Source organism: Balaenoptera ricei, chromosome X, assembly GCF_028023285.1.
Source record: "Balaenoptera ricei isolate mBalRic1 chromosome X, mBalRic1.hap2, whole genome shotgun sequence".
Classification (NCBI taxonomy): Eukaryota; Metazoa; Chordata; class Mammalia; order Artiodactyla; family Balaenopteridae; genus Balaenoptera; species Balaenoptera ricei.
In genome coordinates, this window is record NC_082660.1 from 107,344,320 (window position 1) to 107,370,491 (window position 26,172).

The 26,172-nt window shown below is 39.3% G+C and overlaps 3 protein-coding genes across 5 annotated transcripts in view; 1 reads left to right on the forward strand and 2 right to left on the reverse strand.

The window, feature by feature from the left end:
* The window catches only part of UPF3B (UPF3B regulator of nonsense mediated mRNA decay), a 42,561-nt gene extending 22,180 nt beyond the window's left edge, over window positions 1-20,381 (reverse strand). For 2 of the 3 annotated variants that reach the window (XM_059911863.1, XM_059911862.1), the window contains exons 1-3: window positions 20,302-20,381; window positions 19,163-19,229; window positions 5,162-5,242 (exon numbers count right to left, since the gene is read on the reverse strand). In XM_059911863.1, coding sequence (XP_059767846.1) covers window positions 5,162-5,220 — 59 coding nt within the window. In that variant the 5' untranslated portion in view covers window positions 5,221-5,242; window positions 19,163-19,229; window positions 20,302-20,381. Of the gene's footprint in view, window positions 1-5,161; window positions 5,243-15,366; window positions 15,663-19,162; window positions 19,230-20,301 lie in introns of all 3 variants that reach the window. The other variant, XM_059911861.1, reaches the window with a different exon arrangement.
* RNF113A (ring finger protein 113A) lies at window positions 19,250-20,340 on the reverse strand. The gene has a single exon (XM_059911864.1). It carries the CDS (start codon window positions 20,338-20,340, stop codon window positions 19,306-19,308), a length of 1,035 nt encoding a protein of 344 aa, XP_059767847.1. The 3' UTR covers window positions 19,250-19,305.
* Window positions 20,382-20,460: 79 nt separating the features above from the next.
* On the forward strand, window positions 20,461-24,649 carry NDUFA1 (NADH:ubiquinone oxidoreductase subunit A1). The gene is made up of 3 exons (XM_059911865.1): window positions 20,461-20,756; window positions 21,812-21,901; window positions 24,497-24,649. Exons 1-3 carry the CDS (start codon window positions 20,655-20,657, stop codon window positions 24,515-24,517), a joined length of 213 nt encoding a protein of 70 aa, XP_059767848.1. The 5' UTR covers window positions 20,461-20,654; the 3' UTR covers window positions 24,518-24,649.
* The last annotated feature ends 1,523 nt before the right edge of the window (window positions 24,650-26,172 follow it).

Sequence of the window (26,172 nt, forward strand, 5' to 3'; positions counted from 1 at the left end):
TGGTCAAGGATTATAACAAAAGATGTTAACCAGCTATTCCCCATGTGTACTGATGACATAAAACAAGAGGTAATGGAAGATATGACATAAGCAATTCAGTTTCATGGGAAACAAAAGTGAATTTCTCAATTAAAAAATTTTTTTTTCAGTTTAAAATTGGTGGCTGAGGCTTGGAGGAGTGACATTAGATTCTGAGTGAGAATACCACACTTATGTAAACTTGTAAGTAAATAAAATAAGGTTTAAAATCCTGAAAATGTATAATTTTCTCAGGGGAATAAATTTACAGGGTATAAAAGTCAAACAAAAATTACAAGTTAATCATATTCTCTAATATGGACTTAGAAAGAGCCTGTGTACTGAGAGTGAGATTATGTTTAGACAAAAGACTTACGGACTCACAACAACAGAAACAATCATGAAAAAAAGCTCAATTTTACCCTGTGCTGGGCACATTAGGTGTAATAACTTGTTTAGCCCTCACACCAGCCCTATGAGGTGGCTGCTATTGCTTTCACTATTTTGCAGTGGGTGAAATTAAGACATATTTTGGTGGCTCAAATCCACAATTACATGGTTAGTAAGTAATACAGGTGATTCATGAACCCAAATTACATCTCCAAGGCTGCTAGTTTTAAAAAAACAAACCTAGAAAAAATTAGTTATCTTTTATCTTAAAAATACTGGTAAATTCTCAGATGCAACAGTAATGTTAATAAAACGATGTTTATATTATAAAAATATGAAGAGATTTTGTCAAATATTAAACAAGTACAGTAACACATTCTATAGATATAGAAGTAAAGGAAGACAATTAGAAAGGGAAATAATGAACTTATAGAAATTCAGGTTTGAGGGATTTGGAGCTATAAAAAACCCCAAAGGGGAAAAAGACATCAAAGATGAATATATAAGAAAACAAAAAAGTTATGACCAGAAGTGTTTCTTCTTTATGTATGGTAAACAGCTACTAAGCAGAAACTTCTAAGGCTAAGGGGGAAAATGGTTCAAAATTAATACTTTCCTAATTTCAAGTAGGACAATGTTCCAAAGACAAAAAAAAGCTTCCAATGTTAAAAGATCTCATAGTGTTACTGAACCAAACTTGGGTCCACTCACCCTATGCAGTCAAGCCAATCTACTGACACTGGATTGTGGTGAAGGAAAGTACAGTGTTTATTATAAGGTGCCCAACATAGGGTCAAGCAAGGAGAATAGCCAGCTCATGCTTATAAGACCCAAACTCCCTGATGGCTTTCAGGGAAGGGTTTTTAAAGACAGTGTGAGGGAGTGTGATCAGCTCATGCACAATTCTCTGATTGGTTGATGGTGAGGTAACAGAGTGATGTTTTGGGAATCTCAGTCATCAACCTGCTGAGTTCCAGCCAGTCTGGGGTCTCCGTGCTGGTGGTCAGCATGCAGTTAACTTTTTCCAATTGGTGGCAGTTTTAGTATCTGCAAAACAACTCAAGGATGTAGCTCAGGATATTATCTCTAGCCCTTGAGGAGAAACGAAAGGTCCTTGACTTTGTTTTATGGATAAACTATTATTATTTTGTCTTGCTTGACTGCTTTCCTTTGTTTCTGCATTTTCTCACTTCTCTGATTAAATTTACCCTAGGGAAGGCCTAGGAGGCTAAAGCTTTTCTGCAAACAGATGCGAGGGACGTGGAGGGGTCTGTCCCAGGTAAGGCCCCTCAGGGTTCTGCTTGGTTTCAGTAGTTCATGTTTTCTCTTTATAGATGTTAGAAATCCTTTGCCTTTTGGTTGTTTCAAATACTTTAAACTGTGGTTCAGATAATCATATGAGTAATGAATAATAGTGAGTTTAAAAATGAAATCACTGATCTCTCATCTTCTAAAATGGCCCACACTCTGTGGAGTGTTTCTCCCAGGGTCATTCTTGCCTTTTGAGGCGAACCGCATTCTGTCTATGGAATGTGTTTCTCTCTAAATAAATCTACTTCTTCCCTAAAAAAAAATGATACCATTTAGAGTCACCAGCTAAGAACAGGGTATTCAAAATAGAAAAGATTTATCTTGGGAGTTCCCTGGTGGCCTAATGGTTAGGATTCCAGGCTTTCACTGCTGTGGCCTGGGTTCAGTCCCTGGTCGGGGAACTGAGATCTCAAAAGCTGTGCAGCACGGCCAAAAAAAAAAAAAGAAAAAAAATAGAAAAGATTTATCTTGATGATGTTAAGATAAATAATTTTAGATTAGTTTCTGCCACAATTTTAAAAAGTTATTTGGATTTCTTTTCCTAAATATTAAAACAGAGGATTGCTTGCCTAATTAATTCCCCAAATTCTTCCCCTACTCCACTCAGTTTCACATAGAAACAAAGGAAGGAATTATCTATTGAATTTCATTGAAGATGAGCGTTGAGTTCTCTTATAGCCACCGCCACCCACAAACACGCATGTGTGGGCACACAAGTAGAGTCAGAAAGTATCTGAGAGGGAAAATGTACAATACAATTATTTGTCTCTTCTGTCCACTCTCAATTAAAAGAGAAAAATAGACATGGAATATTGGATGGAGAAAAAACAGTTTTTTGGACCTAAGATATTCTGTTCATTTATGTGCTTTGTTTTTTTGTTGTTGTTAGTAATGTTTTATTTTTTTAATATGTGCTTTGTTATAGATTACTTTCCTCTGTACTAATTAAAAAAAAAGCTGGAGAATATTCAAGACCTTGTTAGCTAAATAAGAAACCTTAACCATCTTGAAGGCAAATTTCCAAGTAAGAGTAAATTTGACTATGCTTTTCTCTTTGTCATAAGCCATAGGGGTCCTTTCTATTGTGCCTCCCTGACATTTAGTATAAGGACTTAAGGACTCATAATATTTTGCTAAAGAACCTGTCTTTACCCATCCTGTGTTAGGCATGTATTAGCTCCAATAGCTTGTAAAACATGTTTTGGAGAATTTCATGATGTCATAAATATGTCTATTGTAGAAAATAGTTCCAGCTCACAAACTGTATATGTTATTAATCACTCAAGTCATGGCAGACTGATAAACCACAAGTAAATAACAGTAGTGCTTCTAATAAGATTTACTCACAATGCCACATCTTGTTCTTGCATATACGTCCCCTTATCCCATTTAGTTTTATTTCTTTCATTTAATCCTAAGTCGGTGTTAACATTATTATGACTATATAAATGTTGTTCCTAGCTGAGACATATAATATACCATTATTATGCTTCCTTTCATATATGACATTTTGTTTTTCCTGGAGTTATTAATTACTTTGGTTATTTTATTTTATTTTTTTGGCCACGCCCTGCGGCTTGTGGGATCCTAGCTCCCCGACCAGGGATTGAACCCGCGCCCTCAGCAGTGAAAGTGCGGAATCCCAACCACTGGACTGCCAGGGAATTCCTATTTTGGTTAGTTAGTTTGACTGATTTGTTTCCTTGTATTACCTATTACTAATTTTTCTGCCAAACCCTTCCAGAGATGTAAAGCCATACTCCATAAGGTCAAACAAATCAGGTAATCTACTAGTTTTTGTTTTTGTTTTCTATTTGGAGACATATTTCCTCCTGTCATCTACCCTTCTACTCCTGTAAGGATTGTTTGATCTTTAGGCCTGCTACACAGATGTTTTCCTGGGACTTCATTTTGCCTTTCTTGGATTCCCCTGTCTACTGGATGTCATTCTGTTTTTGACTATTTGGGTTGTTTCCAATTTTTGGCTATTATGTACATTTTTGTACATGATTCTTCACACAAGGATTTCTGTTGAGTGTATACCTAAGAGTGGAATTGCTGGGTCATAGGTTGTGCATATGGTGAATTTGTGAAATTGGATGGAAAAAAATCCCATCTTTATTTTCACTAACCATTAAATGAAATTTAGCATTTCCTTCAATTATGAATGTAGACAACAAACCATAGCAATATTAGCAGTACTTGTGAGTTTGACTGATAGAAATCATAGATCTTTTCCTAGCACATTACAGTTGTTGCACGTAACATGAAATACTGTTTATGCTGATGCCTTCAGTTCCTGAACTTTTCTGGGTTTCTGCAGCACAAACTGGCTTATTTCCTGTTGGCTTTCCCCATGCGTGTACTTAGTCTCATAATTCCTCCATTCAGCTAAGCAAGTTTTATGTCCTTGTGGGTCCATATCTTTTATCCATTATCATTTTAGTGGGATTTCAGAGTGTTGTGGAGATGAAAACATGTTTCCAAAGTGTTCTATATGGCTTTAAATTTAAATCAGATCTGTAGTTATATCTTTTTTCAATATTATTTATGTATACCTTTAATCTTTTTAATAGGTCAATCTTTTTTTAAATTATATTTATTTGTTTTTTAAAAGTTATTTTTGGCTGAGTCGGGTCTTAGTTGCGGCACTCGGGATCTTTCGTTGCGGAGCACGGGCTTCTCCCTAGTTGTGGCATGCGGGCTTGGTAGTTGCAGCATGCTGGCTTAGTTGCCCCGTGGCATGTGGGATCTTAGTTCCCAGATCAGAGATCGAACCTGCGTCCCCTGAATTGGGAGGTGGATTCTTAACCACTGGACCACTAGGGAAGTCCCAGTAGGTCAATCTTGATAGAGGTATGTCTGTTACATTAGTCTTTTCAAAGAACCAGCTTTTGGTTTTGTTGATGATCCCCATTTTTGGGGGGTGTTTGTTTTATTAATTTTGCTCTTTTTTATTATTTTTTCCCTCTATCTTAGGGATGTTCTGCTCTTTCTCTAGCTTCATGAATTGAATGCTTTATGCATTAATTTGGAATATTTTTAGAGGTGCACTTAACACTAAATTTTCTTCATGATTCCATTTTAGATGCCTCTCCCATGTTTTTTATATGTATTTTATTGTTATTCAGTTTTAACTTTTTCATGATTTTCATTAGGATGTTCTCATTAACTCGTTGGCTATTTAGGGTTGTGTTTTTAGTTTTTAGATGTATGTTTTTGCTGTCTTTTTAGTATTGATTTAAAATTTCAACATGCATGTTTAATTTTTAATGAGTTTAGAGTTGATAGATGGAGTTTCCAGTGCTTTAACTCCAGTCCTTCCAATCACACCATCCACTTTTCTGTTATGGTTGTAAGGTATTTGGGTTTCATTTTTTTAACCTCCCCTTTTTATATTAACAGTTAGTACATATTTAGATTTTACAAAGTCTTTACTCACCATTTCTTTTTGTTTGTTCTCCTTTTGGGGTTCAATTTCCTTCTTGCAAAAATCTTCATTTTAATAGTTGTCAGTGAGGGTCTGTGAATAAATAGCAAATGCCCACAAGCTTTATATATCTAAAAATGCTGTTATTTCTCTTTCATTCTCAAATGAAAATTTAGCTGGATACATTTAACCAAGTACCTCACCTTTGCTCCAGTGTCACATTCTTAATGAGGTGACCCTGACAACCCTTTAATAACTTTCAAACCATTTCCTGCCCCAGGCAGTATCAATTCCCTTACTTGTTTTTACCTATTACATAATTCACCTATTTGTTTATTGTTTATTTCCTGTCTCTCCCCACTAGAATGTCAATTCCATGAGGGCATGGATTTCTGTCTATTTCATTCACTATGTATCCCAAGCGTTTAGAAAAATACCTGGCAAGTAGAAGGTGCAGAGTTTTTAAAAAATAAATTCATTGCACTTGCTGAGTTTGTTGAATGAATGTAGAATTCCTGATTGACTTATTTTCTTCAGCACTTTGAAGATATTATTTTATCACCTTATTCTATCATCTCTGGTATCTTTTTTTTTTTTTGAGAAGTCTGTAGTTATTCTTTTGTTACTTTTTGGGTACTCTACCTCTCTTATCTTTTAAGATTTTCTCTGTTTTTGATGCTCTGCAATTTTACTACAACATGTCAGATGTGGATTTGTTATTATTTATCTTGCTAAGTACTTAAGGTTGCTCCTTTAGCTTGAAGATTTACTTTATTTCTAAAAATTTCTCAATTGTTATCTCTTCAAATATTGTCTGTTTCCCATTCTCTCCTTCTTGACTCCCTATTAGATGTGTGTTAGAATGTCTCATTCCCCCTACCACGTAACCAGGTTTTCCTTTTTTTTTCATTGGTTTACTGTGTTGGGTTCCAGGTCATTTCTTCAGATATGTATTCCAATTCAGTGATTCTTTCCTTGACTGTGTCTAGTCCATAATTTTTAAACTTTGTTCAAAATTTAATGATATTTTTTTAGTTGTTACAACCAGGAGAGTGCTACTGGCATCTAGTGGGTAGAAGACAGATATGCTGATAAAATTTCTATTTGTATATTTTTCAAACCCATCTTTTTTAATGCTTTAACATGTTTGTTTTTGTATCCAAATTTCCTCTTCTCATAAGGATACTGCTCAATGGTAAGTAGACTTATCATGGCGATCATTTTGAAATGTATATAAATATTGAATCACTATGTTGTATACCAGCGACTAACATAGTGTTGTAGGTCAATTATACTTCAAAAACAAACAAATTCATAGAAAAAGAGATCAGATTTGTGGTTACCAGAGTTGGGGGGGGGGGAGTTGGATGAAAGTAGTCTAAAGCTACTGGAAAAAACACATACAATGTAAGAACTGTGAGTTGAGTCTATTCCGTGTCTTACTGAGGACTGTAGCCCAGGAGACAGCCCCTCAGATAGCTCTGAGAAACAGTTCCGAAGAGGTAGGGGAAGAGCCAGTATATATAGTGCAGTCAAGATCTCGGTAAAGGTTTACTGCTCATGGGGATCAAATATCTCAGTCAATGATTTTAGTACTTTTCTAAGTATGGGAAGGTGCGAGCATATGGTGTCATTGAAATTTTTCCTTACATATGCATTTTAACTATCCAGGGGCCCATATATCCAAAACACACAATGCTTCAGCCTGAATTCCTTTCAGGGTGTCCTTGTAGGTCAGTGACTGCAGTGGCCAATGACTTGATCCTTGTAGAACTGGAACGGCAGGCCACATTCTCTGTTTACAGTATAAACTTCCAGTTATAAGATAAATAAGTACTAGGGATGTAATGTACAACATGATAAATATAATTAGCACTGCTGTGTGTTATATATGAAAGTTGTTAAGAGAGTAAATCCTAAGAGTTCTCATCACAAGGAAAAAATTTTTTTCTATTTCTTTAAATTTGTATCTATATGAAATGATGGATGTTCACTAAACTTATTGTGGTCATCATTTCATGATGTATGTAAGTCACATCATTATGCTGTATACCTTAAACTTACACAGTGCTGTATATCATTTATATCTCAATAATACTGGAAGAAAAAAAATTAGGACACCACTCAGATTAGATTAGGGCCCACCCTAACAGTCTTGTTTTAACTTAGTCACCTTTTTTTTTTAAGTTTTAATGCTTTTTTGAATTTTATTTTATTTTATTTTTATACAGCAGGTTCTTATTAGTTATCTATTTTATACATATTAGTGTATATATGTCAATCCCAGTCTCCCAATTCATCCCACTGAGTTTTAATTTTTAATTTTTTTACAGTAGGTCTTTGTTGTTTATCTGTTTTATTTTTATTATTTTTTTATTTTTAAAAATAATTTATTAATTTATTATTTATTTTTGGTTGCATTGTGTCTTTGTTGCTGTGCACAGGCTTTCTCTAGTTGCGGTGAGCAGGGGCTACTCTTCGTTGTGGTGCACAGGCTTCTTATTGCAGTGGCTTCTCTTGTTGCAGAGCACGGACTCTAGGTGCGCGGGCTTCAGTAGCTGTGGCTCGCGGGCTCTAGAGCGCAGGCTCGGTAGTTGTGGCGCACGGGCCTAGTTGCTCCGCGACATGTGGGATCTTCCTGGACCAGGGCTCGAACCCATGTCTCCTGTATTGGCAGGCGGATTCTTAACCACTGCGCCACCAGGGAAGCCCTCCATGGTTATTTATTTTAAATATAGCAGTGTGCATAGGTCAATCCCAAACTCCCAATCAATTTAAAAAAAAAATTTTATTGGCATATAGTTGACTTACAATGTTGTGTTTGTTTCTGCTGTACAGCAAAGTGAATCAGTTATACGTATACATATATCCATTCTTTTTTAGATTCTTTTCCCATATAGGTCATTACAGAGTATTTTTTAAATATTTATTTATTTATTTATTTGGCTGTGCCGGGTCTTAGTTGTGGCATGCGGGATCTAGTTCCCTGACCAAGAATCGAACCCCGGCCCCCTGCGTTGGGAGCATGGAGTCTTAACCACTGGACCACCAGGGAAGTCCTGGTCATTATGGAGTATTGAGTAGAGTTTCCTGTGCTATACAGTAGGTCCTTATTAGTTATCTATTTTATATATAGTAGTGTGTAAACCTCCCAATTTATCCCTCCCCCTTAGTCACCTCTTTAAAGGCCCTATCTCCCAATATAGTCATATTCTGAGATACTGGCGGTTTCAACATACGACTTTTGGGAGGGAAACAATTCTGCCTATATAACAGGTCTCCACAGTAAATTTGAATTGGCAGAAGAAAGAATTAATAAACTTGAAGATATATCCATAGAGATTATGCAATCCAAAGAATAGAGAGAAAAAAGAATGAAGAAAAATGAAGAGCCTCAGAGAAATATGGAACACCATTATGCACACCAACATATACGTAGCAGAAGTACCAGAAAGAGAGGAGTGGGAGAAAGGAGGGAAAAAAAGATATTTGAAGAAATAATGGCTAAAAACTTTCCTGAATTTATTGAAAAACAATCTACCCATCTAGGAAGCTCAATGGACTCCAAGTAAAACAAATGCAAAAAGATCCATAAACAGACACATCATAATAAAAATGCTGAAATATAAAGACAAGGAACAAATCTCGAAAGCAGCAAAAGAAAAATGACTCATCATTTACAAGGGAATCCCAATAGGATTAAAAGCTGACTTTTTATCAGAAACAATGGAGGCCAGAAGAAAGTGGGACAATATATTCAAAGTGCTCAAAGAAAAAAAAGACAAGTCAGCTAAGAATCCTGTATTGAGCAAAGCTATCTTTCAAAAATGAAGGTGAAATAAAGACATTCCCAGGTATATAAAAACTGAGAGACTTCATTGCTAGTAGACCTACCTTACAAGAAATAGGAAGTTTTTTAGGCTGATATCAAGTGACCCCAGATATTAGTTCAAATCCATACAAAAAACCCCAAAGAACAAAGGTAAAGGTAATTGTTGGAGGAGGTCATCAAGATGTGATCGTTGGTTGACCCAAAAGCTGGACCCAGGCAATTAGAGGCTCCTTATCCCCCCACTACCCGAGTCAGTGGAATATGTATTCTACCCACCATTCCCACACTAGGTGCCATTTCAAGAATGTAGCCTTGAGAGAGTAATGCTGAATTGTTGAGACCACCTGGACTGAATATGTGACTGAACCCTGTTAAAGCCTCTATGTAAACTTTTAAGATTCTAGTGGGTGGATGCAGAGATTTACTTAGCTTGCAACCACCCAAGACAAGCCTCCTATGTAAGTTCCCTTGCTTATTAAAACTGCCACCTACAAATCTGGAGTGGTCTGCTTCTTTCATTGGTATCTCCTTACCCTCCGTGTAAGGGGGCGAATTTCAGATTTCACCTGGGGAACTCCTGAGGTTACAAACCAACAGTAGTTGTATAATTATTAAAGACAGTATAAATGCATATTTCTTCTCCTTTCTTCTCTTAACCAGTTTATATATTAACTGTAGAAAATGATATGTCTATAGTGTATTGTTGGGCCTATAACATATAGAAATGTAATATATTTTCCAATAATAGCACAAAGGAGGTGGGTGGAACAAAGATGTATTGGGCTAAGGAAATGATTCCAGATGGTAACTCAGATCTACCAGAACAAATAAAGAGAATCAAAAATGATAAAAAGGTTAATATAACAGAAGGTATAAATATATACTTGTTCTCCTTTCTTTTCTTAGCTCCTGTAAAAGTCATAAAATTATATAAAGTAATATAATAATGTATTATTAGTTTTACATTTATAGATGTAATATGTGTAACAGTAATATCACAAAAAGGGGTAAAAGGGAATAGAAGTATATAGGAATGTTTTATATCTCACTGGAAATAAATTAGTATAAATCTGAAGCTGAATTTTTTTTTTATAAAGGATATATTTCTTTTTTTAAAATTAATTAATTAATTAATTAATTTTATTTTTGGCTGCATTGGGTCTTCGTTGCTGTGCACGGGCTTTCTCTAGTTGTGGTGAGCAGGGGCTACTCTTTGTTGTGGTGAGCGGGCTTCTCATTGCAGTGGCTTCTCTTGTTGTGGAGCATGGGCTTTAGGCGCACGGGTGTCAGTAGTTGTGGCACGCAGGCTCAGTAGTTGTGGCATGCACTCTAGAGCCTGTGCTCCACAACAAGAGGAGCCACAGCAATGAGAAGCCGAAGCACGGCAGTGAAGTAGCTCATGCTTGCCGCAACTAGAGAAAGCCCGTGCACAGCAATGAAGACCCAGCACAGCCAAAAAAAAAAAAGACATGAATGGTAAACCCTAGAGCTGCCATTAGGGAAATAATTCCAAAAATGTGAAAAAATCATTAAAGAAGTTAAAATGCTATATTAGAAAAATATTCACTTAATGCAAAAGAAAACAGTAAAGTTGGAATAGAGGAACATAAATGAAAAAAAGCAAAATACAAACATACATTCAACTCTATCAACAGTAACAGTAAATGTGAATGGATTAAACAATGCAAAAGATAAAGTTTGTCACACTGGGTAAAAAAAACAAGATCCAACTGTTACTGTCTACAGGAGACATTTTTTTGGGGGAGGGGGGTGTGCCATCTTAGCTCCCCGACCAGGGATTGACCTGTGCCCCTTGCAGTGGAAGCAAGGAGTCCTAACCACTGGACAGCCAGGGAATTCCCGGGAGACACGCTTTAGAGTCAAAGATATAAATAGGCTGAAAAAGATATATCATGTAAACAGCAACCACAAGAGAGCTGAAATGGCTATACTAATATCAGATATAATAGACTTTAAAACAAAAAAAATGTTACTACAGATAAAGAGGGACATTCTATAATGATAAAGGGGTCAATCCATCGAGAAGATATAACAATTATAAAATATATGCACTTAGTAAAGGAGCACCAATATACATGAAGGAAAAACTGACAGGAATGTAGGGAGAGATGGACAATTAAATAATTTTTGAGACTTCAATACCCCATTTTCAATAATGGATAGAATAAGTAGGCAGAAGATCAACACAGAAATAGAAAAATCTAACAACGCTATAAACCAAATAGATCTAAGAGACACATCCCACTCTTAGAACCCTCCACCCAACAAGAGAATGTACATTCTTCTCAAGTGTACATGGAACATTCTCTAGAATGGACCAAATGATAGGCCATAAAACAAACCTCAATAAATGTAAAAGGACAGAAAGAATACAAAGTATGTTCTCTAGCTACAGTGGAATGAAATTAGAAGTCAATAACAGAAGAAAAACTGGAAAATTTATAAATATGTGGAAATTAAAAAACATACTCTAAAACAATCAATGAATCAAAGAAGTCAAATGGAAGATTAGAAAATACTTTGAGATGAATGAAATGAAGACACAACATACCAAAACTTATGAGATGCAGCAAAAGTAGTGCTTAGTAGGAAATTTATAGCTTTAAATCTGTACATTAAAAAAAGAAAAATCTCAAATTAATCACCTAACTTTCTACTTTAACACACTGGAAAAGTGTCTTTTCCAACTAAACCTAAAGCAAGCAGAAGGAAGGGAATAATAAAGATTAGAGGGGAAATTAATGAAAGAGAGAACAGAAAAACAATAGAGAAAAATCAATGAAACCAGAGCTGGTTCTTTGAAAAGATCAATAAAATTGGTAAACTTTTAGCTAGATTGACTAAATAAATAAATAGCAAAAGAGAGTGGACTCAAATTACTAGAATCAGAAATGAACAGGGAAGTACCTGGCTGTCCAGTGGTTAGAACTCGGCACTTTCACTGCAGGGCCTGGGTTCAGTCCCTGATCGGGGAACTAAGATCCCACAAGCTGTGTGGCGTGGCCAAAAAAAGAAAAGAGGGGACATTACTGATGATCTTATAAAGATAAAAAGGATTATAAATGAATACCATGAATAACTGTAAAAGAAATTAAAGATTAAAATGAATGGAAAAACATCCTGTGTTCACTGATTAGATTAACATTAATTTTTAAAATTACTTTATTTATTTTGGCCACGTCACCATGAGGCTTGCAGGGCATTAATTCCCTGACCAGGGATTGAACCCAGACCCTCAGCAGTGAAAGTGTGGAGTCTTAACCACCGGACTGCCAGGGAATTCACGATATTAATATTATTTAGACTGCAGTGCTCCCTAAGTTGACCTACAGATTCAATGCAATCTCTATCAAAATTCCAGCTGATTTATTTGTAGAAATTGACAAGCTGACTCAAACATTCATAAGGAATTCATAAGGAATTGCAGGAGATCCAGAATATCCAAAACAATAGGAGGGCTCACACTTCCTGTTTTCAAAACTTTCTACAAAACAACAGTAATCAAGACGTTGTGGTACTGGCATAAAAATAGATATATAGATAAATGGAATGGAATTGAGAGTCCAGAAACAAGCCTATCTGTCTATGGTCAACTGATATTTTTACAAGACTGACAAGAACATTCAATGGTCTTTTCAACAAATGGTGCTACGTCACTGGATAGCCACAGGCCAAAGAATGAAACCAAACCCTTATCTCATGCCATACACAAAAATGAACTCAAATTGGATCAAAAACCTAAATGTAAGAGCTAAAACTATAAAACTCTTGGAAACATAGGGGTAAATCTCTATGACTTCAGATTTATTTATCAGATTTATGTATTCTCAGATGTGATGCCAAAAGCATGAATAACAAAAGAAAAATGGTTAAATTGCACTTAATCAAAATTAAAACCTTCTGTGCTTCAAAGAATACCAACAAGAAAGTAAAAAGACAACCCACAGATTGGGAGAAAATATTTGCAAATTATATATCTGATATGGGCCTGGTATCCAGAATACATAAAGAACTCTTACAACTGAACAACCCAAAGTCAAAAAACCCAATTAAAAAATGGGTAAAGGACTTGAATAGACATTTCTCCAAAGATGACATACAGATGGCTAACAAGCACATGTAAAGATGGTCGTCATTAGTCATTAGGGAAGTACAAATCCAAGCCATGATGAGATACCACTTCACAGCTACTAGGATTGCTATTAAAAAAAAAGGGAAATAAGTGCTGGTGATGTGGAGAAATTGGAGCCCTCTTACATTGCTGGCAGGAATATAAAATGGCACAGCTGCTGTGGAAAACAGTTTGCCAGTTCTTCAAAAAGTTAAAGATAGCATTACCAGGGACTTCCCTGGTGGCACAGTGGTTAAGAATCCGCCTGCCAATGCAGGGGACACGGGTTCGATCCCTGGTCCGGGAGGATCCCACATACTGCAGAGCAACTAAGCCTGTGCGCCACAACTACTGAGCCTGTGCTCTAGAGCCCGTGAGCCACAACTACTGAGCCCGCGCGCCTAGAGCCCGTGCTCCGCGACAAGAGAAGCCACCGCAATGAAAAGCCCGTGCACCACAATGAAGAGTAGCCCTTGCTCACCACAAGTAGAGAAGCCCACGCGCAGCAAGGAGGAACCAACGCGGCCAAAAATTAAAAAATTTAAAAAAAAAAGATAGCATTACCATATGACCCAGCAATTCTACTCCTAGGTGAATACTCAAAAGAATTGAAAAACAGGTACTCAGAGATATGTACACATTTTCAGAGCAGCCCTATTCACAATTGCCAAAAGGTGGAAAATAAAAAATGTCCATCAACAGATGAATGGATAATAAATTGTGGTATATACATACAATGGAATATTATTCAGCCTCAAAAAGGAAGTTCTGATACATACTACAATGTGAACCTTGAAAACATTATGTTAAGTGAAAGCCAGACACAAAAGACTACATATTATATGATTCTATTTATATGAAGTATCTAGAATAGCTAAATCCACAGAAATGGAATGCATATTGGTGGTTGCCAGGAGATGCTGGGAGGAGAGAATAAGGAGCATTTGCTTAATGGGTATGAGGTTTTCTTCTGGAGTGATGAAAATGTTTTGGAATTATATAGAGGTAATGTCACCAAACTGTTCCTTTTAAACCGGTTAATTTCTTGTTATGTGAATTTCACTTGTTAAAAAAAAATGTTTTAAAAAAGGTTAAACAGTTACCATATGACTTAGAATTTCCACTTCTAGGTATCTCCCCAAGAGAAATGAAGATGCACATACACACAAAAATGTGTGTACATGAATGTATCATTATTCATAATAGCCAAAATGTGGAAACAACCCAAAGTCCACCAACTGATGAATGGATAAACAAAATATAGTATAACCATAAAATGGAATATTATTCAGCCCCCTTAAGGAATGCATTGATATACTCTACAACATGGATGAACGTTGAGAGCATGCTCAGTGAAAGCAGGCAGTCACAAAAGGCCACATATTATATGATTCCATTGATATGAAATGTCCAGAAGAGGCAAGTATGTAGAGACAGGAGATTACTGGTTGCCTGGGGGGATGGAGAGTGACTGCTAATGGGTATGCTTTTCTTTCTATTTTTTTTTTATTAGCAAATTTTTAAAAATTTTTAAAAATTTTTAAAAATTTTATTGGAGTATAGTTGATTTACAATGTTGTGTTAGTTTCAGGTGTAGGGTATTGCTTTTCTTTTTGAAGTATTGAAAATTTTCTGAAATTAGATAGTGGTGATGGTTGCACAACCTTGTGAATATACTAAAAGCCACTCAAGTGCATATTTTAAAAAGGTGAATTATATGATATGTGAATTATATCTCAATAAAGCTGTTACAAAGAAGAGTACATGGGAGAGAAACAAAAGACATTAAGTATACATTATTCTTGGTTGGGCGAGAGGGAAGGAGAGATAAATAGCCAAAGAGGAAGATCAATGGAAAAAAAGCAAGGGAGTGATTACCATAAAAATCAGCATAGTGGTTACCTGTGTGTGTGATCTGGAGAATCTGGATAATGTGATGGGCTTCTTGAGTGTTGTCAGTTTTGTATTTCTTGACCTGGGTGGTGGTTATGCAAGGGGTTCCTATGTAACTACTTGTTATGCTGCGAAGTTGTGTTTTATGCACTTTTCTCTATGTGCCTCTCTCCATCTCACTAAGTGGTACCACTTTCCACCTGGTTGCTCAGGTCAAAAATCTTGGAGTCACCTTGACTCTTCTATCTTACACCTCATATCTAACCTGCCAAGACAACTTGTCAGTTTTACCTTCAAACTACATTCAGAATCTGACCCCTTCTCACCACCACCTGGTTTGAGGCACTTACTATCTCTCACCTGGACAGCCTTTTTTTTTTCTGGCTGCGTTGGGTCTTCATTGCTCTGTGCTGGCTTTCTCCAGTTGTGGCGAGCAGGGGCTACTCTTCATTGCAGTGCGCAGGCTTCTCATTGCAGTGGCTTCTCTTGTTGTGGAGCACAGGCTCTAGGCACACGGGCTTCAGTAGTTGCAGCATGCTGGCTCAGTAGTTGTGGCTCGTGGGCTCTAGCGCGCAGGCTCAGTAGTTGTGGCGCATGGGCTTAGTTGCTCCACGGCATGTGGGATCTTCCCGGACCCAGGCTCGAACCCACGTCCCCTGCATTGGCAGGCGGATTCTTATCCACTGCGCCACCAGTGAAGTCCCAACAGCAGTAGCCTTCTAACTGATCTCTCTGCTTCATCCCTTGACCCTCCTGCTCTGGTTTATTTTCTACATAGCAACCAGTTTCTTTTTTTTCTCCTTTGATTTGAAGGTGTTTCTTAATGAGATATAATCACATACAATGAAACGCACATACATGTACAGTCCAGTGAGTTTGGATAAATGTAGACACCTGTGTAACAAACATCCCAGTTAAGATATAAAACATTTCCATTATCCCCCATAAGTTCCAGAAGGATCCTTTTTTTTTTAAAATTATTTATTTATTTATTTATTTATTTTTGGCTGTGTTGGGTCTTCGTTTCTGTGCGATGGCTTTCTCTAGTTGTGGCAAGTGGGGGCCACTCTTCATCACGGTGCGCGGGTCTTTCACTATCATGGCCTCTCTTGTTGCAGAGCACAGGCTCCAGACGCGCAGGCTCAGCAATTGTAGCTCACGGGCCTAGTTGCTCCGCGGCACGCGGGATCCTCCCAGACCAGGGCTTGAACCCGGGTCCCCTGCATTGGCAGGCAGATTCTCAACCACTGCGCCACCAGGGAAGCCCCAGAAGGATCCTTTTTAAAGCCAGTGTTAGATCATGTTAGTCCTCTGCTCAGAACCTCCCAGTGACTCTCCATGTCACTGAGAATAAAAACTCAAGTTCTTACAATGGCTCATAAGGCTGTACACAGTCTGCCCTCGCCCCCCCATTACTTTTCTTATCTAATCTTAGAGTTCTTTCCTCTTCCTTCAGTCCACTCTGTATGGGCTCCCAAAACAGATAATTACATTTCTTCCTCACTGTTCCTAGGACACGTCAGGCACTTTCCTGCCTCAGGGCCTTTGCACTTGGTGTTCTGTCTGGAATGCTCTTCTCCCAGATATCTGCTTCATTTAGGTCTCTGCTCAAATGTCACCTTATCAGAAGAGGCCCTCCCTGACCACCCTATATAAAATAACATGCCCCCCCACCCCGCACTCTCAGCCCCTTACCTTGTTTCATTGTTCTTCATAGCACATAGCTCAATCTATTATATATTATGCATGTATAATTCTGTTACTCTCTCTCATGTAAGTTCTAGAGTGCAGGGACTTGAATGCTTTTGCTTTGGCTGTATCTCCAGTGCTTAAATCAATGCCTGGCATAGAGTGAGTGCTCAAAAACTATTTATTAAATGAATGTCCACAGCCTCCGGTCTAGTCCAGTCTGCCATCATATCGCCTGGACTAGTGCACGAGCCTCCTAACTGATCTCCCTGTCTTGTGTCCGGTCTCCACGATCCATTTCCCACACTGCAGAATTATCTTTTTAAAATTCAGATCTGATCATCTTACTTTCTTTCTTAAAACCCTTTGATGGCATCCCTTTGCCCTTCTGATAAAGTCCAGAGTCCTTAACATGACTTGCAAGGTGGCTGACTTGGCCCTGACTACCATCCGTCTTTTTCCTCCAGCATCCTGGTCTGCTTGGAGTTCTTAGCTGAAGCCAGTCTCTCACTTCTGGTCCTTGGTATATACTAACCCTCTGACTGTGATACTCTTCCTACCACCCCCCTTTCAGGTCTCAATTTGAGGGTCATCTCCTAGGGGAGCCTCCTCTGAGCTCTCAGACTAGGTTAGTGCCTTCAGAGTTCAGCTGCAACTCATCTCTGCTGGCACGCTTTCTTTTCCTCCCCATATTTTTTGTTTTTTGCCACGCCACAAGGCTTGCGGGATCCCAGTTCCCCAACTAGGGACTGAACTCGGGCCACGGCAGTGGAAGCCCGGAGTCTTAACCACTAGGCCACTAGGGAACTCCCTCCATATTTAATTTTTTTTTTAATTTGTAGGAATAACTATTTAGTTTTCACCTATGAAATGAAGTTGCACCATTTAATTAAAGGTAATAAAAAATATTTCTTTTAAAGAATTTAATCATAAACTTTGTAAACATGAAAAATACCTTGAGTACACCACTGAATTTTGCTACTCATTGTCCTGTTTCTTTCCATGACACTTTTTAGAACCTGTCTTGCTTTGCGTTCCACCTCAGTGTAAGCTTCTCTTTCTCCATCTGCCTCTACAACATCCTCTTTCCTGTTCTGCTGGTTTTTTGTCTCATCTCTTAAATGCTGTTTTCTGTGTGATGCTTTCTTTAGCCATTTTCCCACTAGGCTTCTCATGTATCCCCACTGTACTTAATACATTCTGTTAAAGAATGTTATCACATTATATCAAGTGAGTTTGATTCTGAACTCCCCCAAAGGCTGGGATTGGCTTAATCCTGAGAGATCAACCCAGTGCACTTTTGTTCTTGTACTCTTCACACCTGCACTGTTTGATGTCCAGCTCCATGAGGTAAGGGGCTATGTCTACCTTGTTTGCTAATATCCCGTATGCCAGGCATGGTGCCTGACAGAGTACTTGCTCAAAGAATATCTTTAAATGGACTAACGAATATGAATATAAAAACTCTAACCCACAATTTATTCTTACATCTGTTTCCTGGGATCAGCCCAAATTCTAGTCAGGTCAATAAAAATTTACAGGTCATTTGCCCTAACTGGCCTCCCTGCCTTCCATCTCCCTGCCATCTATCCGATAGCCTGCAACCACAGTAACATTAAAAAAAAAAAAGTCTGATTGTGTTCCCCTCCCCAAGTCTCTATCTCCTCATTACCAACAGAATATAGTCAAAGCTCCTCGGCTTGGGTTCAAGGCTTTGGCCCTGATCTCCTTTTTCAAACCTCTCTGGGTTTATTTATTAAGTGCTTATTATATGCCAAGCACTGGCCTAGTCACTGAGGAGTTCACAAACTAGTTGGGAAGACAGGTACATAGATTAACTTTAATAGGGCGTGATCAGCTCTATTACAGGGTCTGTGAGAACACAGTTTCAGACAATGGATTATAAAATGTTAGATTTTTGCCGTCTGCAGGTTCACAAGTTCAGTCTAGAACTGCATGTCCAATACGGTGGCTACCAGCCACATTTCAAGTGCTGAACAGCCACACGAAGCTAGTGTAGTGGCTATCATACTGGACCGCGGAGCATAGGCCATTTCAGTCATCCCTGGAAGGGATGCATTACCTATAGGTGCTTTAAGGAGAGCAAGGAGCATTTCCCATATGCACAGGCTGTGGGGCTACCAGTCCCCCAACCCAATTCTCCCACTCCCACTGCTCCCCTCAACCCCCAACAGACACACCTTGGCTGGGGTGTATATTGAAGTAGTATGGGCTCTCAAAACAGATCATGTATGAAAGTACTTTTGTAAATTATTACGTGATGCAAAAATGTGATATAATAAATAGGTTCAGTTCTTGTTTTCATCACAGCTTTGGTCACTTCAAGCAAATTCTAGCTCTTTTCTCGAACTTCTCCCATCCCCCAAATTTTTGCTAAAGGGTTTTGAAAAGTATCTGTTACACACAGGCAGCATTTATACCAGGTAAAAATCCAGGTTATACCTACCTTGATGCTTTTACAAGCCATCCATCCAGGATCCTACTTCACCACCCGCCTTTTCCTCTCACTTTCCCTAGAAAGGAAGAACACGAATTAAGATTTCCAAAACAACAAAACATTTATTTTGAGATTTGAGAATAATGGGAAAATTAAGTAATGGGAATTGGACCCTCATCGGGGTCTTCTGGGAAATCGGAAGCACCACCCTCTTCTGCAGCTCTATGCTTCTCCAGTTTAGCAATCAATTCTTTCGCTGGATTGAAGACGCCATTGGTCTGCTGGTCACAGACATAGCAGCGCGGGGTGGTGCGGAAATGCTGCAGCGCACAGCTCTCGCAGAAATAATGCCTGCACTTGGTGACAACTGGGTTTTGGAAGGTCTGGCGACAGATGAAACACTTGAATGGTATTTCCTCCTCATCGCTTCCCACTTCATAGTTTTCGTCCTCATAGACACCATAGCGACCCTCATCAAGCTCACGTTCGATCTGCCACCCATGCTTGTAATCTGAACGGTCATGGAGGAATTTGCAGCTGTCTCCGAAGCCGCAAAAACCAGTCTCCTTGTAGTCCTTACAAATGTCGGGCTGGTAATCCCAGCGCACGGTGGCACGCAGATGCTCGGGAGCTCGGATGGGGCCCTTCCTCACCATCCCGGAGGAAGCATTGCCCATAGACGTATCCTTAGGCTTCATGTATTTCTGATAATTATTGATTCCCCGATAGATCTTGTCATCTTCCTTGCCCCTCAGCTCCTCCTGGATCTTCTGGCTGCGCTCAAAGATGGCTTGCGCGTCACGTTCCTTCTCTGTGTCTAGTTCGTAGACAGCAGTCGCCCCCATATCCTCTGGCCCCACGGGTTTCGCCGAGCGAGTGGACTTATAGACCACGCCGAGGCTCTCGGGCTCGTTCTCCCCCTCTCCCTCCTCGCTACTCAGGTCGCCGTAAGCCGCCTTCTGTTTACCACTGCCACGGGTTTTCTGTATCATCGGATTGTGGGTCGCCCGCTTCTTTTCCGGGCGGACCACAGTGCTGCCTTCGTCACTGCTGCTGCTGCTGTCTCCGGACTCTTGGTCGCAGACTGGGCGCTTTCTGCGGCCTGCAGCCCCTTTTCGCACAGGCTTTTTGAAAAGAAAGGTGCACACCTGGTCTGTCGTCTTTCCTGGAGAAAGTTGCTCTGCCATTTTAAGAGTTTCGAGCTCCGAAATGGCTGTGGCCTGCTGGGTGGCGCGGAGCTGCTTCACGTGACTGCACGTCTTACGCTCGACCGCGAGTCGGTACAAAATCGTCTGCGGAAAGACGACTGTGGGAGCGAGAGTGTGCGAGAGCGCGGGCGCGCGCCACTCTTGGGCCCTGCCGCGCCCCGTCGCTTCCTCAGGACGCGTACGTGACCCCGTCCCGCTCGTGCGCTGCCGCGGAAGTTACCGGAAAGGGATTGAAGCCGGGTCACCTTTAAGGAGCTTGGAAGGAAGTGTTTGGCCTTGGTAACGGTGTCGCGATGTGGTTCGAGATTCTCCCCGGGATCGCCGTCATGGCCGCGTGCTTATTCATCCCGGGAATGGCCACTGCACGCATCCACAGGTTCACTAACGGGGGCAAGGTAAGGCGGCTTCTCCGGCCCGGCGGCTGACTCCACCGGCTGGCGTTACGAAATGGGCGGTGGGGTCGGGAACCCGTTAGGACCCGGAGCCTCTCTCCGAGATGGGGAATACCGAGATCGGCCCTCCCTTTTTTTTTTTATTGCCTAAAAGCAGAGGCTTGCGGAACGAAGCCGACGGGAACCGTATTCTACTTTAGCAAGAAACAGCTGGTTGCTAGGTGAAGCGTGGGCAGGAGGACGGAGCAGAGTTTTGGGGGCTGGAAAGGCAGGAGATTGAAAGAGGTAGGTCCAAACTGCTAGGCAGAGGAGAGAGGCGTCAATTAGTCTTGCCCCACTCCCTCTGACCTCTGGTCTCCTTTCTTGCTGGATTTTGATTTTAATTTCTCTCATCCATATCTTGGTCTTCTTGTTTTTCACTTTTTTCCTAGCCTTAGTTAGTTTGTTTTGTTTTTGGCCGCGCCGCGCAGCTTGCGGGATCTCAATTCCCCGACCAGGGGTTGAAACCCGCTCGGGCAGTGAAAGCGCCCAGTCCTAACCATTGGACCTCCAGGAAATTCCCCTTAATTAGGTTTTTTTACTTTGACATTTTTTTATCCTCCCACTTTCTCTTGCAAGCCTTTAGGAACTTAGGTCATGCTCCTGTTTTTCACATTAGGATTGTGATTTTCCTCTCTAATTAGTCCTTCACATTATCTCTAAAGTACAGAGTATAAATGTATTTACTTTGTTTTGTGATTGTCTTTCACTTGTGATCTACCACTGTTGTTTCTTCTCATTAGGGTCCCCAAAGGGAACAAGTAGTCATGACTTTAAAAAAAAAAAAAGAAAGGAGGAAAGAAAAAAATGATGCTGGTTAAAATAGAAAGTGTAAGAACTCATGGTTACCATCTTAATTCTAAAGTTTAGTGGTCCGATTTTATTTAGGATTCTGGTCTTATATTGTTAATTTGGTTTTTATATCAGTGATTCCATTTTTCTGGAATATCACTTATTAATATCCTTCTATTGGGTCACTCATCTTTATAAACTACAATAACAATTTCTTTTAATTGTAGGAAAAAAGAGTTGCCTATTATTCATATCAGTGGAATTTGATGGAAAGAGATAGGCGCATCTCTGGAGTTAATCGTTACTATGCGTCAAAGGTAAGATGGCTCTGACACTAGCCCATCTGTCAGGGTTGAGGTGCATTCTGGTTAATGTTTTGCCAAAGGTCTTACAGCAGACTGGGAAAATGCAAACTAAAATAGCACTGTCTTTTACATATTTAATGATCCTTTGTATTTCTTATTATGTGGATCATCTGCCTATATCCTTTCTTGTTCTGTTATCTTTTTCTTTTTGATTTATAGGGCTTCTTATATATATATTACAGATATTAATCTTTTGTCTCTTTTATATGTGGCAAATATTTTTCCCAGTCTGCTGTCTTTTTTACTTTATGGTGGCTTTCATCAGATAGTTTTTAATCTTGATGTTCAGTTTATCATATTTTATTATTCTGGATTTTGGGTTTTATATCTTGTTTACAAATGACTTTTGTACCCAAGATTCTAAAAATATATTTCTACAGTTTCTCCAAATACCATTACAGTCTTTTTTCCTTTTTTACATTTAGTGCTGTGACCTGTCTACAGGTCATTTTGGGGTATAATGTGAAGCAAGGATTTAACTTTAGTTTTCTCCAAGAAACAGCCAGTTGTCACAGTTATCTACATATGGAAAAGTCCATTTTTTATTTGAAATACCACTCTAGTAAACTAAATTTCCATATACACATGGGCCTGTTTCATGAATGCACTCTTTTTTTTTTTTTTAGTTTTATTTATTTATTTATTTATTTTATTTATTTTTGGCTGTGTTGGGTCTTCGTTTCTGTGCGAGGGCTTTCTCTAGTTGTGGCGAGTGGGGGCCACTCTTCATGGCGGTGCGCGGGCCTCTCACTGTCGCAGCCTCTCTTGTTGCGGAGCACAGGCTCCAGACGCGCAGGCTCAGTAGTTGTGGCTCACGGGCCTAGTTGCTCTGCGGCATGTGGGATCCTCCCAGACCAGGGCACGAATCCGTGTCCCCTGCATTAGCAGGCAGATTCTCAACCACTGCGCCACCAGGGAAGCCCGAATGCACTCTTTTATACTCCATTGGTTTGCCAGTTCCTGCACCAGTACATTAAAGAATTACTATAATTTTATATTTGATTGAATCATATGAAACTGCTGTTTTTGTGGGTCAAAAATGGCCAAGCAGTAGCATTTTCATATGGTTCAACTTAATAGTATGTTCTTATATATTGTAGGAGTTCATCCTCATTATTCTTGTAAAAATTTTTACTATTTTATACTTCCTCCTTGCTAATTCACCCTTCACAGCAAATCTAGGTAAATATTAATTCCATTTTATAGATGAGAAAACAGAAGGTCAGAGTGATTAAATTACAGTATAAGGACTCAACCTATGTGATCTGCCTCTCAGTATAGTGCTATTTGAGAATCTAATCTGATGAACATGATGATATATATCTACTCATCTAGAGTGGTATTTCTCAAAGTATGGTTCAAGAATAACCAAAAAAAGGGAAAGTGGGGGAGGAATTCCCTGGCGGTCCAGTGGTTAGGACTCCGAGCTTCCACTGCAAGGGGCAGGGACACGGGGCACGGGTTCGATCCCTGGTCAGGGAACTCAGATCCCGCAAGCCGCACAGCCAAAAAAAGAAAAAAAGAAAAGAAAAAGTATGCCATCAGGATCACCTGGCATGTGAGATAAAATACAGATTCCTAGGACCCTGACTGGACCAAATGAATTAGGATTTTTACAAGGTGGCTCCTAGGACTATGCAATTTTAATTTCTCTCAAGGTGATTCTTCCTTCAATTGAAACAGAATACGTGGAATGTGTTATTTTAACACCTGGAAGAAATGTCATCACTGATTACTCTTTTCCTTTGTTGTTTCTGAAGTATTTGGTTGTGAACTGAGTAAGATAGAGTGGTCTTCTGAATAGTGTCATGCTTACAGGGCAAGAGTTCTGGAGTTGGGGGTCCCTGAACTTGAATTCTGGCTCTACTGCTTCCTTACTGACTTAAACAAGGGACTTTAAACCTCTCTGAGCCTCCATTTTTTTCACCTGTAAAAAAGTAGAATGGGGCTAATAATATCTTCCTGATGTTGGCTGTTATTTTTTTTTTTTAAATTGTATTTATTTATTTTTGGCTGTGTTGGGTCTTCATTTCTGTGCGAGGGCTTTCTCCAGTTGCGGCGAGTGGGGGCCACTCTTCATCGCGGTGCGCGGGCCTCACCATCGCGGCCTCTCTTGTTCCAGAGCACAGGCTCCAGACGCGCAGGCTCAGCAGCCGTGGCTCACGGGCCAAGTTGCTCCGCGGCATGTGGGATCTTCCCAGACCAGGGCTCGAACCCGTGTCCCCTGCACTGGCAGGCAGACTCTCAACCACTGCGCCACCAGGGAAGCCCGTTGGCTGTTATTTTATAAAATGGATTTACCTTACTGTCCTCTGACTCTGAGGGTGCTTTGTAGAAGGATCCAGGTGGTAAATAGTTGCTTTACTTTAGTTTTGATTGCAAGTGGAAGGGGGGGTTGTCTTTTCATATAAAGTGGTATGTTTGCTACTGTCAGAAAATGAAAATTAGGAGTCATTATAGGTTATAGGAATCATTGTAGGTTATAGTACATGTACATCTTTGACAGGAACAGAATTCTCACATTTTCCTTTTTAAACTGTTTTTCAGGGTTTGGAGAACATTGATTAAGGAAGCATTTTCCTGATTGATGAAAAATAACTCAGTTATGCTTGTCTACCCCTGCTAGAAGGTTATGCAGTGTATTGTGTAGCATGCAGTGTATTTTGTAGTATGTAATAAAAATAAAACAAAAAAGTAAAATCAGAGGTTTTCTTTACTTTTTACAATGGTACTACACAAGATCAAGCAGTCTACCCAATGTAGCTTTATCACTTTAAAAAAACTAAAGGCAACTGAGGCTTGTAAAATTATAGACGTAATGTACACCAAGCACCAATCACTGTGCCTGGTGCCTAATGTGTCACAAATGGTAGTTCCTGCTATTGTAATATTACTGAAAACCATTGTTTCTTCAGAGATTGCTAGGAGAATACAGAAAAAGTAGTACTTTGTTTTTTTTCTAGTTCCTTTTCTGGGTGAATCCTATGTGCTTAAAATTCCAGACCGCACCTTCAACTTTGACGCACTCTGTATCCAGCACATAGTATTCACTTCAGTGTTGATTTTTATTTTAGATTGCTGTGTAGAGCAGCAACAACAGTGATTATGTTTATTAAAATGAGTGTACCGACCATTTGAAATAAAGAATTGCATGTTCAGATGATATGAAGATCTGAAAAGGTGTAACTACTGTGAAGATGGTGATACTCCATGTGTACAGATCAACACCCCAGGTGACCACAGGACCTCTGGGTGAGAAAACTAAGTTACTTGTCATCCCCATCTTTTATCTAGTTTAACATTTGATCTGCTTGTGACCTTAAACACACCTGCACTGTATAGTTTCCGTTGACCTCATCTTACAGGACAGGGCTTACAGAGGAAGGAGGTGGCAGTCCCTCTTAGAGGAATACTGTATATTGTGCCACCCTGTGATGATGAAACTGTTTAAGGAAAGCTGTGGTCATGGTTAAAAGTTTAATACAACCTCTAGTCTTTATTTAGTGCTACACTGGGCTCATTTTGCTGACTGTTATGAGAAATATCTCTGGAAAGGAAGAGAGAGGGCAGGTAGTACAGATAGGAATACGGGAGACTTACTGACAACATTACTAAATTTGTCACTAAATCTATTGATTTTTAGGTCTGTTCTCTGTCCACTGTACCTCTAGGCGGGGCTCATCCACTAGAGGATTCATCCTTAGATGAATGTCAGGGCTGTATAGCGAGGGGCTACAAAGTGACAGAAAATCAGTTGGTCAGGTTTAGCATTAGCGTCAGAATTCTTCACTCCCTTTTTTGTGGCACTTGCTATGAAATTTAGCCTTATTTTTATACTCCACTGCCAGGGAGTAAACCAGATTAAAACGCACACTTTGAAGCTAGAAGACTATAGTGGTGTGTTGTAGCCTGCATTTCTCTTGATTTTTTGAAAGTGCAGTTAGCCAGAAGGGTTTTCTTACAGCAGCTCTGACAGATGTGGTCTGGCTACTGACCTCGGGTCCATTGGTCACCTGCTTTTAAGGCCAGTTGAAAGGATGCTTGGTAAACGATGCCATTCATTTGGTTTTATTATCTTTTTTATTTATCTTTATTGAAGTATAGTTGATGTACAATATTATATAAGTTTCAGGTATACAACAAAGTCACAATTTTTAAAGGTTACACTCCATTTATAGTTATTATAAAATATTGGCTATATTCCTTGTCCTGTACAATATATC

Bases quoted from the DNA above. Each gene is read 5' to 3' on its own strand.
- RNF113A (XM_059911864.1), bottom strand. From the start codon at position 20,340: ATGGCAGAGCAACTTTCTCCAGGAAAGACGACAGACCAGGTGTGCACC.
- NDUFA1 (XM_059911865.1), top strand. From the start codon at position 20,655: ATGTGGTTCGAGATTCTCCCCGGGATCGCCGTCATGGCCGCGTGCTTA. The intron at 20,757-21,811 runs GTAAGGCGGCTT...TTTTAATTGTAG, and splicing joins GGTTCACTAACGGGGGCAAG to GAAAAAAGAGTTGCCTATTA. The intron at 21,902-24,496 runs GTAAGATGGCTC...ACTGTTTTTCAG, and splicing joins ATCGTTACTATGCGTCAAAG to GGTTTGGAGAACATTGATTA.